The 16,921-nt window shown below is 37.1% G+C and overlaps 3 protein-coding genes across 3 annotated transcripts in view; 1 reads left to right on the forward strand and 2 right to left on the reverse strand.

The window, feature by feature from the left end:
• The window catches only part of LOC133835126 (cell death abnormality protein 1), a 138,893-nt gene that overhangs the window by 70,086 nt on the left and 51,886 nt on the right, over positions 1-16,921 (reverse strand). The gene's annotated exons all lie outside the window — the stretch shown is intronic.
• On the forward strand, positions 490-1,580 carry LOC133835133 (protein kinase C-binding protein NELL1-like). Its single transcript, XM_062265024.1, is given in 2 exon segments — positions 490-891; positions 894-1,580. Coding segments are annotated over 2 exon segments (660 nt in total). The 5' UTR covers positions 490-720; the 3' UTR covers positions 1,383-1,580.
• LOC133835118 (very long-chain-fatty-acid--CoA ligase bubblegum-like) lies at positions 1,850-6,790 on the reverse strand. Its single transcript, XM_062265007.1, has 5 exons — positions 6,515-6,790; positions 6,100-6,445; positions 4,836-5,335; positions 2,954-3,545; positions 1,850-2,893 (listed from the first exon to the last, which is right to left on the reverse strand). Exons 1-5 carry the CDS (start codon positions 6,760-6,762, stop codon positions 2,612-2,614), a joined length of 1,968 nt encoding a protein of 655 aa, XP_062120991.1. The 5' UTR covers positions 6,763-6,790; the 3' UTR covers positions 1,850-2,611.

The following is a 16,921-nucleotide window of genomic DNA, read 5'->3' on the forward strand; positions in this document are numbered from 1 at the left end:
CCTTGTAAGAAATTCCTAGGGATCTTGTTCATTTTCAAACTGAAATTACTCCAAAATACATCCATTCCGCATATGCATTTCATCATTAATTCTTAGTTTTATTTTTTTTTTTAGCTTTTAAGGTGATTAATATGAAATCGAATGACAACTTCCTCTTATATAAATATAAACTGTATATACAAGTATGAGAGCTGTTGTTAAAAATGGTTTTTGGTCATACCTTTTAAAAAGTGGGTCATTGGATTGGCAGTCTAATTTGTTAGGTTAAATAGATTTATACATATATACAATCGATTTCATACACAACATTAACATTTGCTATTGCTTTTATATTAAAAATTCGAAAGCATTGAAGTATGATTCATAGTATGTTCTTGTGCTGTGAACAGTTTATTCATTGACTGGAGTTCTTATCAAACATGTTCGATGCAGTCAGACTTGGACGCAGTTGCAACCGCAGTTGAAGCTGAAGTTCCATTCTGAAAATCATTGGCAGTCTCTGATTTAGTTTGAGACCGAGTCTACGCTTCAGTCGCAGAGTCTGCGAAGATTTCCAATGTTGTGACGGGAGTGAAAGAGAGATAAGGGAGTGCAAAACAGGGAATTATCGTCTGACCCCGAGGAGAGTTGAGACAAAAGAATTGTGCTTTCACTTTTTTATCAGCATTTGGTCACAGCTTCTAGTGGACAGTGTCTGAGTGGTGAATAGTCAAGTCAAGTATGCTGGGACTAATGATGATTGGCCTGGCGCTGCTGCTGATGCTGGGAGAGACACAGACCATGACCATTACCAATGGTCATTGCCAGAAGAACATCAGCGTCAAGTACCAAGTGCCAGTGACGAAAACAAAGATCATCGGTAACTCCAGCAATCCCTTGCAGGAGAGCAGCTGTATATTGTGTATGAGGAGCGTGTGCGTTGGGACACTGTGCAGATCTGTTGTCCAGGCTATCGCACTATTATCTTTGGCTTCTGTGAACCCATTTGCCAGGAGCCATGTCCGCCGCACAGCTATTGCCTGGAGCCCAACAAATGTCGCTGCATGCGAGGCTACGAGCACTCGCATCATCCCAACCAACAGCATCAACTCATTTGCCGTCCCATCTGCCATGGCGGCTGCCCGGAGCACAGTCATTGTATTGCCCACAACGAGTGCGAGTGTCGTCCCGGCTTCAAGGATGTCAGCAGCTGGTTCAGCCTCAGCCTCAGCTGTGAACGCATCCAATGTGGTCTCGAGCAGCGCTACGACATCCATCGACATGCCTGCGTCAAGATCGAGATGAGCATGGAGGAGCTAATGCAGCGAGTGGCCGAGCGTCTGGAGAAGGGCCTTCCAGCTGAAGCAGAAGCTGAAAGTGACACCGAGCAGCCTTTGGAGTAGCATTAGTTGAACTGCAAGAGTTTGCTGATGTTCCTACTTAAAAGCATTAATCGAGCTTATTCATATTTATAGGTTTAATAAAGAGATAAGACACAGGTCTTCAAAGAAAGTGACTTGATTTCGATTGAGAGGAGGTATCTAAGCAATTGAGCATTAATAAAACTTTCGTTTATAAAAATGAAACCATTAGATTAATATGTTCAGTAAAATCACATTCAACAAAATAATCATTCACTTAGTAATGTTTTTAAGCTTCGTGAAAGTTGAAAATAATTTTAGAAATTGCAGTGCGCAAAATTTTAGCTTTACGTGATTGCCAAAATTTCAGTATAAATGTTTTGATATTTTTTTTATTAATTATCTCTAACTCGAAATGAACGAAGAAAGAAAAGGAAACAAAAAGAATCATATGTTTCAAAATTTTTCGATGTCTATATAAATGATATCTAGATAAATGTTTTGATCACTTATTTAAAAATAACAACAAACAAAATTGTAAAAGATCTTAGTGATTAAACCCTTTTGTATCGAGGTACAAACTGTTTAGAATATATAATTAAATATGCAACTAAATTTTTCGACTTTTGATGTAGATCAAGGATTAATCAGTTAAGAAATGTCTACTAAACTGGAATTAATAAGTGTAACAAAATGCGCAACACATTATAAATCTATATGCAATTTTATTTGTAATAATTCAAAACAATTGGATTATAGAATTATGTAAATAATAAAACTTCTCCTTGCGTTTCAGTAAATAAAACAAATTAACATAAAATGTAAAACTTATGATCTAAAAATGTCTACTCGAATATAGTTTTTGTTGAATGGGAAAAGCTGCAGGCAAGCTATCAGGACGCATTAGAAATAATAATCATAAACTTCATCATCAACAGCATCATTGTAATCATCATCATCATCATCATCATCAAAGTTAACAAAGTTAATCATCATCACTCATACAAATTGAGTGAATAACCCTCTCCTTTCTCCGCTCTATATGCTATATATATATGGTAGAATAGGTGTATATTAAGTATTGTAGTAGTAGTAGTTTTAGCTGGCACTCAATGGCTTGAAAGTCCGTTAAATTCATTTCATTTTAAAGCTCAAGTTCCCTTTGCTCTGGTATCTGGATAATTTTGGTTTTCTTTTGGTTTCTTCATCAGCTACGCCTTTCATCGATGCATTATGCATAAAGCTTGTCGATCATCTCGGCATACATTTTGTTAACCACATTGCGCTTCACCTTCAGAGTGGGACCCAATTCCCCGGTGACAATAGAAGTCATGGGGCAGAATGGCGAACTTCTGCACTTTCTGGGCATTCGAGATGGACTGTTTGTTGGCACGCTTGATGCCATCCTCGATGGACTTGAACACCTTGGGACAGGGACCAGCATTCAATATCTCCGAGAGTGTCTTGTGCTCAACTCCCAGAGATTTCATCCAAACCGTCGACTCGTGTGTCAACTCATCCAACGGTGCACCAGTGTCTTTGTCGACCTCCGTCTGGAAAATAAAATGCCATTAAAATCTATTGAATTGATAAACCAACAACTTAAGACTTACCTTGATGGAAACCAGAACCGTCAGATATTTGCGCTGTTCACCAACCAGGAAAGCATTGGAAATGCCATCGAGCTCCTTTTTGATAATGTTCTCGATGTGCACAGGCGGAATATTCTCGCCACCGGCTGTGATGATGAGCTCCTTGGAGCGACCCGTCAGACACACGTAGCCCTTGTCATCGATGTAGCCCAAATCACCAGAGTGCAACCAACAATCATCGTCCAGCGATTCTTCGGTCTTCTCCTTGTTGGACACATAGCCCATGAAGACGTGACGGCCACGAATGCACAGCTCACCATGTCCATTCTCATCGGGATTGATAATCTTGGACTCACAGCCGGGCATCGATTTGCCAATGGTGTTCAAGAGCGTGCAGTCGGGCTGGCAAAGTGTGTGACAACCGCCAGTCTCGGACATGCCAAAGGCATCCAATATCTTCAGATCCAGGCTGAGGAAGTACTTCTTGGTCTCCGGGGACATGGGAGCGGCAGCGCTCACCAGGCTGACCACACGATCAAAGCCCAGGGCTGCCTTCACCTTGGACATGACCAGGGACTTGGCAATCTTGTAGCGGAAACCTCCGCTGCTCTTGCTGCAAATGAAGGAAAGTTGGTTAGCAAAAGTTTAATTGGAATTGTTGATTAGTTTTAGCTGGCAAACTTGATAATTGCATTGGCCAAGGATAATGCACTTGACAGCCAAGTTGACCATGTGCTCGCCGGGAAGGCTTCGTGTCAGAGATGGGATTGGGTATGAATTAAGTATACAAGTATGTGAATAAGCATAAGTTGAAAGTCCTAATTAATATGCAATTGATGTCCCCAAAGCGGGAGACATAGTTGTGAGTTGTTGTCTATTTGATAAACATGGCAAAATGGAAATATTATATTATTATTGTAGTATAAAGTTTTTCCACAAAAAGTAATCAAAATAATAAATAATACAAATTTTATGTCACATATGTATTCCACTAGATATTATTACGAAGTTGTGTAAATAGAGATTTGATTTAGTTGTTTAATAAGATAAATTGATGCAAAGAATTTAAGCATTAAGTCAGAAACTAGAGGGAAAGTATCTATGGTAAAGATCTAAGAATAAGTGAAATTTATTGTTAGAGTGCAAAATTATAAAAAGAACTACGTCAGAGAGTATATAAATAAGTGGTTAATACAAAAGTGTTGTGTATGTATGATATTCTAGTTCCTATGCTTAATCAGAGATGTTTAACATACAAAGCACTTCACATTTGGCTGGAGATAGCTAATCGAGTTGAATAGTCTAGACTGGCCGCGCTTTAAGGCAAAGCCGAAAGTGCACTAATCACTGGCAAACTTGAAGTTGCGGCAATAGCTCTACAACACTCTGGCAAATGACTGCCACGAAATTGCAGAAGTTGTGGGAGAGCAGAGGACTGTCTCATGCGCAGGACGTGCCCGCATGCATGAGCTTGTAGCATCAAGGATCCAGCATCCAGCATCCAGCATGCTGTTGGTAGCCGTAACGTGTACAACCTGACGTATGAGTAATGTTGTTGCCTGTGATTTTGGCTTAAACCAGAGCACGCCGCTGGCTGCCTTTGGCCGCTTCGCTTGCATAATTTAGCGTACGAAACGCGGCAGTGCCTCGCAGGGATTGCTTTCAGCCAGCCAGCCAGCCAGGCAGCCAGAAGTGGGAGGTGGGAGGTGGGTGGACGGGTGGATGGTTTAAGCCGTTGCAGCCACTTTAACTGTGCATCCTTTTTGCATAATTTATGCGCACACAAAAGTTAAAGTTGAAGTATTTTTTGTTCTTTGTGTGCCGTGTCGTCCTTTGGTGAATGCAGTAATGCAAGAAAGCAAAGAGAAAGCTGAGATATGGAACTCACTCCTCTCGCACTTACCCTTGATTCTCCATGTAGTGCTTCAATGTGATGCCCTTGGCCCAGCCGGCAATCATTTTGCTAAAGCTGCCACTGGAGCTGGCAACGGCAACCATGCGTTCCTGGAACTTCTCAAAGACACGCGGCACGCCCATGAAACGCGTCGGATGCGCATCCTGCAGTGACTTGACCAACGTGCCCTTCAGCGCATCCTTATCGGCAAACCAAATGCAACCGGCCATCGAGGCAACCGTATAGACATCGACAGTTTGGGCAGCCACATGGGACAGCGGCAGATAGCTGACCATTGCCTCCGATCCCATCACCACCTTCTCCAAACCCTTGGCAATGACACGCGTATTGAAGGCAATGTTATCGTGTGAGAGCATCACACCCTTGGGCATGCCCACGGTGCCCGAGGTGTAGACCAGCGAGCAGCACTCGTTGATGGCAACGCTCTCCAGGCGCCGCTTGTACTCGTCCTCCACATCGCTGACGTTCATGGCCTCAATCTCCGACCACTGTCACAGAACGAAGCAATTAATCAGTTAAGATGTAAGAGAAACAAGTAAAAGATGTAGAGTCGAGTATGACCGACTGCGGGATACCCGGTACGCATTTTCAACAAAAGTAAAATAGTCAAAGTACACCAAATTAATATAACTATGAATACTACAATATACCAAAAGGTTTATTTGGTATATTGGTATACTAAATAAATACGAAATATTCCCTTTTTTAAATAAATCAAAATAGTACAGTACTTTTGATAAAATATGCAAAATTAAAAAATTGAAAAAATACTAAAATATATCAAACATTTTGTATGGTAAATTAGTATACTAATATACCAATTTTTATTAAAATATTGAGGTAGTATTGATAAAATATACAAAATGAATATACCGAAAACTATTCAAATATTATATATCAAAAGCTTTACTTGGTATATTGATATAAAAATATATAACAAAATATTCGAGATTGATAACCACAGCTGTGAAGATGCGGCAGCTACAGCCGCATAAAATTATTTATTGAATAACTTCCAAGTTTAACTGATTGCAATTAAATTTTTAGGATCTGTATCCAGCAATATCAAGTGATGTTAACAGATATTGAATGTTTATCTGTTGGTGTCCATATGGACCTGACTATTTCGTTTCAGTTGTCGACGCTGATAAAAAATGTATATACTTTAAGAGGTCGAAGATACCTTCTTCAGTCACATACATTTTCTGTCGGCAGCCAAATTGTATCGGGTATAAAATGGATGTGAACTCACCCTGTAGTAGCCATCCTCCTTTTTCAAGTATGCTGGATACGGCTCCTGGATTTGAATGGCCGCCTTAAGCAGTGGCAATTTGTCGCGAATCGATTGAATTTTGTCCATCTGCTTCGAGTCATCCACAACGACAATTTGTGCCCGCGAATCCGCGAGAACATGCAGCACAGCCTCAGCGGAATTGGTCGTGTAGATGCCGGCAATGATGCCACGTGCATGAATCGCACCCATGGCTGAGTAGAACCATTCGGCGCAGTTGAACGCCAACACACCCACCGAGTGATGCTCCTGCAGGCCAAGTTTGACGAATGCCTTGGCCGTCTGATGAACCTTTTGCTCGTATTGCCTGTCGGTCGATTGAGGTTGATTGGTTAAACGAGGCGCTGATTGAGTTAGCCGAGAGTCGGACACTTACTTGTAGGTGACTGTGGTGTAGCCTCCGTTTTTTCCATTCTTGGTACGCAGAGCCGGATAGTCGGGATAATTGTTGGCGCTGCGCTTGAGCAGACCGGGTATGGAGATGGGTTCCTCGGCACCAAGACCCTCCTTGGACATGCGGATCTTGACGGCCTCCTCGGGATTGGTGGTCCTATAGTTTTCTGCGGGCCTCAGGCGATTGGGGCCTGGGCGATTTAGAAGCGCTTCGTTTGGATTTGCGGCCATTTCTCAGTCTGCTGTGTAAACTGAAATTGAGTTAGGAAAACGATTAGTTCAGCGAATTGCAGTCTTTGGATTAACTGAATTTAGAATGTGACTTTCTAACGTAATCATACGACCTGTGACTAAAGTACAACGATAGAGGTAGGAAAGGGGTGCAGTGTCAAGGTTATCGTCACACGTTTTATACTCGGCACCTTGCAGCTTCTTATCGTTATGTTTAAATTATGACTTAACACCTGATTAGAGGCGGCACAGTGTGGCTGTAAATAATTATACATACATACTATATCAAAATTTATGACACACTATGGCTTCAAGTGCTGAACCGCTTTTAAGGTAGCCACCATACTCCACTACTTTGCTATAAATAATCGCAACGGTGTAAAACCAAGTCAACTTATAAATAAAAATACAGGAAATTGCAGCAAAAGTGGTAAATCATTCTTAAGTGAATTTGTAATTAAATAAGATCAATAGCTTAAAGTGCCATCAATAAAAATAATTATCTATTCCAAGTGTAAAGTAAATAATTCCTTTTGTGGAATTTACAATTTAATATTTGCAAAAATATTATTTCAATGAAGTATCTAACTTTAGAACTTTACTTTAGAATATTACATAAAAATTATTTTTATACTTATTTTGCCTAATATGAAAATAATTCGATTGAAATTATACATTGAATTAAAAGACCAGAATAATTTGGGCAATCATATTTTCAATTCAATAATTAGCCAATTAACATATTTTTGTTTGCTTTTATTGCGTTTTAATAGCAGCAGAGAACAAGATTTCTGACATAATTGCCAACAAAATTAATTTACTACTGCTGGCAAATTTAAATAATTGTAGAAATGGAGAGGCTAAAATAAGTATAAAATATAGTTTGGTTAATTATTATATCATAGTAGTTATTATGGTGGGAAATTTTAATTGAATTTTACAACTACTGAGAAATTTTAATTCTAGAAATTCAAAAGTTAAAAGAAGTACAAAAGTAAGTTTGGTTAAATATTATATCATTGCAGTTATCAAGGTGGGAAATTCGTGTTTCCCGTAAGCTTTGACATGTCATTAGTTGTGAAATCATAGAGCACCTTTGATCTTATCTAGAACTTATATTTGATAATGCCAGACTACCGAAGTCTTGGCTTACGATAGTCAACATACGAGCTAAGTTCTTTTTTCTTTCCTTTTCGGGTACAAAGGGCTGCGACGGCTATCTCGATATCTAGTGTGAACATATATAAATACACATATGTACATACATATGTATGTACTATTTACACCTGTTCATAATTTTTTATTAATCAATAAAAGAAGCGGGCAAACCATTTCGTATGTTTCGTGTGATAAGCACAAATACCCAAAATAAACAAGCAAACCGATTTTTTAGCTCACAATGAAAATGAACGAATGAAAAGTCCAAAGTTTATTGACAAGTCTGAGACCAGCTGATTTTTCATGTTTAGTTGGAAAAATTTCCAGTTGCCCGGTAACGTTACTTAGTAGCCAAAGTTCCGCCTATGATTAGATCTGATTGATTGATGGAGAAGGCCTCGGGCTATGCAATTTACGAGTACTACGACACAAATTGACTGATTGACAGTCAACTAATGCACACGCTTCTTCAATGAAAACGACGTAAATGTATTTTAATTGTGTTGTGATTTTGTTTTAACGAAAGCTGTTAAATGAATTCATTATTGAATATGGAAAGTAAATATAGTAGAAGTAATCAAATCAAATTTTTCGAAAGCATACAATGAGTTTACAAATTTTGCAAAGCAATTAAGTTCGACATCATTATGAGATTGCTAGAAGGCTTTGTGGTAGAATAAATCACAAATAATGAACGACAGCCGTTTGTGTTATTTTTAGTTGAGGAAACTCGTTTTGAAATATTTCTAAAATTGGCTAGAATTGTCAAGAAATTGCGGCGGAAAGCAAACTATCAATTTTGAAAATAAATGAACAGTAAAATGTTGTCATAAATAACAAATTTTGAACGCTTGTAATAACAATCATGACTTTGCTATTGATAAGCAGAGAATTCGATTTGCTTCGGCTTGATGACGATATAACAGCTGCTGTGATCATAATTAAGTTCGATGCGACAATATGTACTTATATAATGAGTATTATAGAATCTCTGACTGCTTATGTCAGAGCGAAGAGAAACAATCGAAATAACTTTCCACATAGGTTGAGCTATAAGCAACATGCATAGATCTACATAATATTTGATCGAGCTCATAATATAGAAATGTATATAAGTTTGTATTAATACCTCCTACATACAAACGTACAAATACATATATATTGTATATGTATGTGGGTATGAGAAATCGTATGTTTGCCTCTCTAGACAGTAGTTTGTGTAGTTTTATTAGCTGTGGCGAGAAACTCAGAAACTGAGCATGGAGGAGGAAACCGGCTTTTTGATAAGAAGCGTATAAGTCTAGACATGTGCTGTGCTCGTACGATTCGTAAAGTGTTGAGAATAGTTCTTGATTTAAATTGATATTAATCCAAGAACACAACGTACTTGGAACATTAATCTCACGAAATATTACATGGGAACCACTTTAAGAAGCTGCGTATGAAAACAAAACCGATAATGAGAGCTGTTCTAAAATATTTGCCATGCGTGTGTGTTTTTTTTTTTCTTTTCTTTTCTTCTTGTTCTTATTCGCCTTTCGGGGACAACCAACGAAACTGTCGAAAAATGGAAAAAGAGTATAGCTTGTCGCAGAACTGAAGAATTTTATTATATTTTTGTTGTGTTGTTGACGTAGTTCTTTCTGCTGCTTTCGAAAGTGGTATAAAGAAAAGAGCTGAGTTTTTTTGGTGGTAAATGTAAGAAACGCGATCAAAGCAAGAAAGGCGAAATTTTAGAGAATCATGAAAGAGACAACTGACGGAACGTCAAGGTGACAATGAACCCAGCGAACAGTGCACTGACCCACTAAAATGTTGAGAGAGAAAACTGAAGGACATGTTTATATCAATTAATTTGCAAACACTATTCATCGTTGCAAATCGTCTTAAAATAACGCCTGCCACTACAAAGTATTTGGGGTTGATAACTCAAAAATAAATAATGCATAAAGTAACAAATAATACTCGGTTAGTCATCAACAATTCATAATATGGAATATTTATTTAATGTTTATTTATAATTTTTAATTTAATTGATTTATTTTCAATATATCGAATAATTAGTAGTTTCCGAAATTTGCATTGCGAGAGTGTCCATGCAGCAGTAGGTTGTGCCGATAAGAGTAAGAGCGAGAACGGCAACGATCAAGTAAACCCACCAAGGATAGGAAAAGTGACAACTGAGGCTCATCAAATCGTTGGGCTCATATCCTGTTCGGCACTTGCATTCATCCGTCTTGTGGCAGTAGCTGTTCAATCCACATTTGGGTGTACACTTTGGAAGGCATTTTTCATGGCTCTGGTCCCACTCGAATTCTAGAGGGCAAGAACATGTATTGGGTGCCACACAGTGACTTTTATCTGGACATTTGTTGCTGCAGACTGGCTCGCAAACGCCATCCTTAGCGAGATATCCCGGATTACAAGCGCAAATATCAGGTTCAGAGCAGAATGCATTTGCTTTGCATGGTAGATCACAATGGGCTTCACATTGCTGAGTCTTTTTATTCTTACGATAGCCTGTATTACAGCCACATGTTTCAGGACTTATGCAGACGCCATGTGGCCCACAACTTTAGAACACTTTGCAGTGCATTTGTTATGCACCATCTCATAGCCAGTGTGGCAGACACATCCTTTGGTGGTGCAGTTGGCATGCAGATCACAAGCGGGCTTACATACTGGTACGGGTTTATTCAATAAAACATCCGAGTGCTTATGCAATTATGTAAGTAATTATGCTGTATTAATAATGCTAATATAAAAATAATGTATCTTACCGTAATATTCTCTTCTCCATTGCATAATTGAATGCACACGATTAATCCAAATATCAGAATTATTAGTTCACGCATTTTGAAATTTATATTACAATTCTTTTAACAATCGTCTTGCTCGGAGTCTGTAATAGAACTAAGATTCTTGTGGGTCGCAGGGAGCTTTTTATTAGCTCTCCGAATACGCTAGAATTTTTATGAATAAAGTTATTAGTTTCCCAAATAAACTGCTTATCTTAGGATTAAATATACATGATTCATGCGACCTTGATAAACAAAACATACATATTACTCACGATATCCATAAGCTTACAAAAGTTTAAGAGAAAATATATATTGCAATAGTTTCGGAAGTAATTACATTCCACATTGTAGATTAGTTATAGCTTTGCTGTTATGACTAGAGTTTAACTAATAAAAATTGATAAAAATATTCAGTACATACAAATATTGTTATCGAAACCGTATGTTGTAATAGAATCCAATCTTTTGAAAAATGTACACACAACATGTGTGTGATTCAAGAAAATATAATGGAAAATATGTAAGGGTCTCTATTTAAAAACAAAACAAGTATGAAAGCTATATGGCCAAGAGCCATGTCCGCCGAACAGTCATTGCCTGGAGCCCAACAAATGTCGCTGCATCCGAAGCTACGAGCACTCGCATCATCTGAACCAACAGCATCAACTCATTTGCCGTCCCATCTGCCATGGCGATAATTTTTAAAATAATGGAAATTCTTTTAACAAATTGTCTTGCTTCAGTCACAAATGTATGTATGATTATCACTCTCGGATATTTGAATGTAAAATCTCTTCCATATAACAATTCATTCATGTAATGAGAGCATTAAGTATGTGTACAAACATTGAGGTTTATGAATCATGTATGATAAATTAAATATTAAAATTAATTTAAATCAATTTGATTATCATTTAACTTTTGTATTAATAAAGTTTCGACTATCTTAAATTGTTTTAATAGTAACTATTCAACGTGAAATTGATAATGAAAATTTCTTATCATCTTTAAGGATCTATTGCTTCAAGAAGTATGATATTATATGTTATATAATAGAAGAGTGTGGCGAGATGCAGTTATATGAATATAGATTTTTTCGATATCGTTAAGCATTCCGATTAATCGGGTCATCTTGAGTAGCTGGAAGGATTTCTAATCAATCGTATGAAGATCTGAAGATTTTCCTGATTAAAGAAATTTTCAGTGATCGCAGTTTTTAACTGCACAGTTAGTTGGAATTTCTGTTGAATTCGCTATTTCGATATTTGTATATTGGCAGCTTTTCGAGTATTGCTGGATCTGTTTGGTCAGACTGATCAGCAATGAATGAAATGTGTTTTTAATAAGTTTATATGTTACATCACTTCCTTTCCAGATAGTTGAATTGACGGTTTATATGTTACGATGAATATTTATTAACTTTTGTTTGAATTGACTGTTTGGTTTATCTCTTCAATTTTTATTACAATCGTTTTGTTCTTATCCTCTTAGCCTTGTTAATAAACATTTTATTAATCTCGTTGCATATTAGACGCCTTGGCTAAGATCAAATCTGAACTCTTTATGTAGCTACTGATAAGCAATCTTTCAACATTTTTGCAATTGGTTTGACAATCCTGTGATCAAGTGGGGAATTGTCTTTTCTTGCTGACCAGCCAACACTGGGACATAATGGCAAATGTGTCGACAACTAGTTGTGCTGGACTTACGACTAATCGTACACTGTGCGTATACGCATTGCTTAATGGGCCAATAGATTCCCAGGGATTACTTGTTACCAGAAATAAAATTGTTCCGTTAACAGCAAATACCAAGGCATTCAAAACGAAACTTTTCTTTTAATTCAATCACAATTGTTCTTTAAAAACTTTATAAAATTTTTATACCCGCTACCCATAGGGTAGAAGGGTATTATAACTTTGTGCCGGCAGGAAATGTATGTAACAGGTAGAAGGAGGCATCTCCGACCCTATAAAGTATATATATTCTTGATTAGCGTCAACAGCCGAGTCGATCTAACCATGTCCGTCTGTCCGTCTGTGTGTCTGTGTGTCTGTGTGTCTGTGTGTCTGTCCGTCTGTCCGTCCGTCCGTATGAACACCTAGATCTCAGAGACAATAAGAGATAGAGCTATATTTTTTCGACAACATTTGTTATGTTTGCACGCAGATCAAGTTTGTTTCAAATTTTTGCCACGCCCCCTTCCGCCCACGCAAATCAAAAAAATCGAATAACAAGCGTAATTTTAAAGCTAGAGTTACGAATTTTGGTATATACAATAAATACTATAGTAGTTATGATTCCTGAACATTTTGTAGCGATCAGATAAAAATTCTCGATGTTATTAAAGAAATACTTTTGTATGGGCAAAACTCCTACCTACTAGGGCTCTTAGTTAGTTTGTCTGACAATCTGGTATATTGTGCCGTCTATGGTATATTTTGAATGCGGCACTATATCGATATACCACATATACCATTTGGTATATTTTTAGTATTTTTGTAGTATATTTGGTATATTTTGAGAAATATAACGCAAAATATATTGCTTTTATTCAAAATGGGTAGCGGGTATCTCACAGTCGAGTACACTCGACTGTAGCTTTCTTACTTGTTTAAATACATTTTATACCCGCTACCCATAGGGTAGAAGAGTATTATGACTTTGTGCCGGCAGGTAGAAGGAGGCATCTCCGATCCTATAAAGTATATATATTCTTGATCAGCGTCAACAGCCGAGACGATATAGCCATGTCCGTCTGTGTGTCTGTGTGTCTGTCCGTCCGTCCGTATGAAGCACTGGATCTCAGAGACTATAAGAGATAGAGCCATAATTTTCGACAGCATTTGTTATGTTTGCACGCAGATCAAGTTTGTTTCAAATCTCTGCCACGCCCACTTCCGCCCCGCAAATCAAAAAATCGAATAACAAGCCTAATTTTAAAGCTAGAGTTACGAATTTTGGTATGTACAATAATTACTATAGTAGTTATGATTCCTGATCGGTTTGGTTGCGATCGGATAAAAATTGTGGAAGATATTAAAGAAATACTTTTGTATGGGCAAAAACGCCTACTTACTATGGGTCTGAGTTGCTTTGGCTGACAATCTGGTACATTGTGCCGTCTATGGTATATTTTGAATGGTGTACTATATCGATATACCAAACATATCATTTGGTATATTTTTAGTATTTTCGGTATATTTTGAAAATGATACCGCAATATTTTGCCTTTACTAAAAATAGGTAGCGGGTATATCACAGTCGAGCACACTCGACTGTAACTTTCTTACTTGTTTGAAAATTAAATTAACACGTATGTTATTGCCCATCAAAAGGTTGTAAATGAGTTTTTATATTTTCCCTATTAGAAAATGTTTTTGTGTAATTTATTTTCTATTCTCTTCAGCTGTTCTTTGTTGTTCAATATGATTTATTTTGTATTCAAAGCATGAATTTAAATAAATGTGTTTATAATTAAGAAACTATATTATTTTTGCCTATGAAATTGAACTGATTTATTGTTTATATCAATTAATTTGCAAACAATATTCATCGTTGCAAATATGCTCTTAGAATAATTTCTGTCACCACAAAGTATTTAGGGTTCATGACTCAATAATGAATAATGCATAAAGTAACAAATAATACTCGGTTAGTCATCAACAATTCATAATATGGAATATTTATTTAATGTTTATTTATAATTTGTAATTTAATTAATTTATTTACAATTTATTGAATAATTTGAGTGGTGTCCGAGAAGCCTGAATTGGGATAGTAATTGACATTGCCAGAGCGAGCTATGCAGCAGTAGATTAGGACAGAAATACTGCCGACAAGAGTAAGAGCGAGAACGGCAACCATCAAGTAAACCCACCAAGGATAGGAAAAGTAACAACTGAGGCTCATCCCATCGTTGGGCCTATATCCTAATCGGCACTTGCATTTATTCGGCTTCTGGCAGTAGCTGTTCAATCCACATTTGGGTGTACACTTTGGAATGCATTTTTCATGGCTCTGGTCCCACTCGAATCCCAGAGGACAAGAACATGTATCGGGTGCTATACAGTGACTTTTATCTTTGCATTTTTTGGTGCAAACTGGTTCGCAAACGCCATGCTTATCGAGATATCCCCGATTACAAGTGCAAATATCAGGTTCGGAGCAGAATGCATTTGCTTTGCATGGTAGATCACAATGGGCTTCACATTGCTGAGTCTTTTATTCTTACGATAGCCTGTATTACAGCCACATGTTTCAGGACTTATGCAGATGCCATATGGTCCACAACTTTTAGAACACTTTGCAGTGCATTTGTTATGCACCATCTCATAGCCAGTGTGGCAGACACATCCTTTGGTGGTGCAGTTGGCATGCAGATCACAAGCGGGCTTACATACTGGTACGGGTTTATTCAATAAAACATCCGAGTGCTTATGCAATTATGTAAGTAATTATGCTGTATTAATAATGCTAATATAAAAATAATGTATCTTACCGTAATATTCTCTTCTCCATTGCATAATTGAATGCACACGATTAATCCAAGTATCAGAATTATTAGTTCTCGCATTTTGAAATTTATATTACAATTCTTTTAACAATCGTCTTGCTCGGAGTCTGTAATAAAACTAAGATTCTTGTGGGTCGCAGGGAGCTTTTTATTAGCTCTCCGAATACCGCAGGAATTTTTATTTATAAAATTATGATGGTGAATATAGCTGCGGTTTCCCACTTAAATATATTTGATTCATGCAACCTTGATAAATGAAACATATTACTCACGATATCCATAAGTTTAAAAAAGTTTAAGAGAAAATATATATATAGTACATTCCACATTTTAGATTAGTTATTGCTAGAGTTTAACTAATGCAAATTGATAAAACTATTCAGTACATACAAATATTGTTATCGAAACCGAAAATTGTAATAGAAATATATTTTTGCAAAAATGTACACACAACATCTGTGTGATTCATGAAAATATAATGGAAAATATGTAAGGGTCTCTATTTATCAAACAAGTAAGAAAGCTACAGTGAAGTGTGCTCGACTGTGAGATATCTGCTACCCTGCTACCCACAAAGTTATAATACCCTTCTAACTTTGGGTAGCGCGTATAAAAACAATAGGGGTCGATGGAATATTTCTATATTTTTATAACCGCTATATAAATACATATATGTATATATATCCCTCTAAGTGTTATGTAAGATATATTGAATACAAAGTTGAATAATGGTGTTGATGCCAGATGATGGCAGGTGTGAGCACTCAAAACAGCTGACAGTGTGGTCGCGATCGATTGATATCGATAGTGACAAAGTTAGTATACTGTGCGTGTGACCTTACGCGCAGTCACACTGATGGGGCTGTCCATATATTACGTAATCACTCAGGTCAAGGAAATGATTATGTTTGTTTACATGGGGAGGGAGGGGTCTTGGACAATGATTAGGTAATCATTTTATAAAAATGTTGTTGTTAAAAGTATTTATTCAAAAATTGACTTAACGAGGACTATGTAGACGACGAAAACGAAGATGATACTTGCGGAGATAAAGAGATTTTGACAAGCCAACTTCCAATAATAAATAATATTAAAGATTGGATGGAATCTCCTTTTGAAAATACAGATTAAAAGAACAAATTTGCTGGTGGGATGATTACTTTTGATTACCAGGGGAGGGAGGGGGTCAAAAATCGAAGAAAACGTGATTACGTAATATATGGACAGCCCCTCATGTTGGTCACTTTTAGTGCTTTTTGCTTTTTCAAATATATGTTCTACTATTCTCTCAACGGCACAACAAGTCTATTTCCAAGTGCAATAAAATATTTGTAAAGTTCAAATTCCTTTTGTGTTTTACTTATCTGGAAGACACCCCCCTACCCAGAATACAAAGTTGAATAATGGTATTTGTTTTGTATTATTATGTATATTTGTGTGTTCTAAAAAGGTTTTTTATTTTAGTCAAAATACATACATATGTAGGTACCGAGAATTTATTTTAATATTTTTATACCCGTAACCCTCAGGGTAGAAGTGTATTATTGAGGTATGCCTGCAAGGAGTGTATGTCAAATGGAGAAGGAGGCATCTCCTATATCCGTCTGTCTGTCTGTCTCTCCGTGTGAAATATTGGATATCTGAGACTATAAGAGATAAAGTTTTTAACAACACTTGTAATGTT

This window comes from Drosophila sulfurigaster, chromosome 2L (genome assembly GCF_023558435.1).
Source record: "Drosophila sulfurigaster albostrigata strain 15112-1811.04 chromosome 2L, ASM2355843v2, whole genome shotgun sequence".
In the NCBI taxonomy this organism is placed as follows: Eukaryota; Metazoa; Arthropoda; class Insecta; order Diptera; family Drosophilidae; genus Drosophila; species Drosophila sulfurigaster.

Bases quoted from the DNA above. Each gene is read 5' to 3' on its own strand.
- LOC133835118 (XM_062265007.1), bottom strand. From the start codon at position 6,762: ATGGCCGCAAATCCAAACGAAGCGCTTCTAAATCGCCCAGGCCCCAAT. The intron at 3,546-4,835 runs GTAAGTGCGAGA...CTTCATTTGCAG, and splicing joins CACTACATGGAGAATCAAGG to CAAGAGCAGCGGAGGTTTCC. The intron at 2,894-2,953 runs GTAAGTCTTAAG...TTTATTTTCCAG, and splicing joins CGGTTCTGGTTTCCATCAAG to ACGGAGGTCGACAAAGACAC.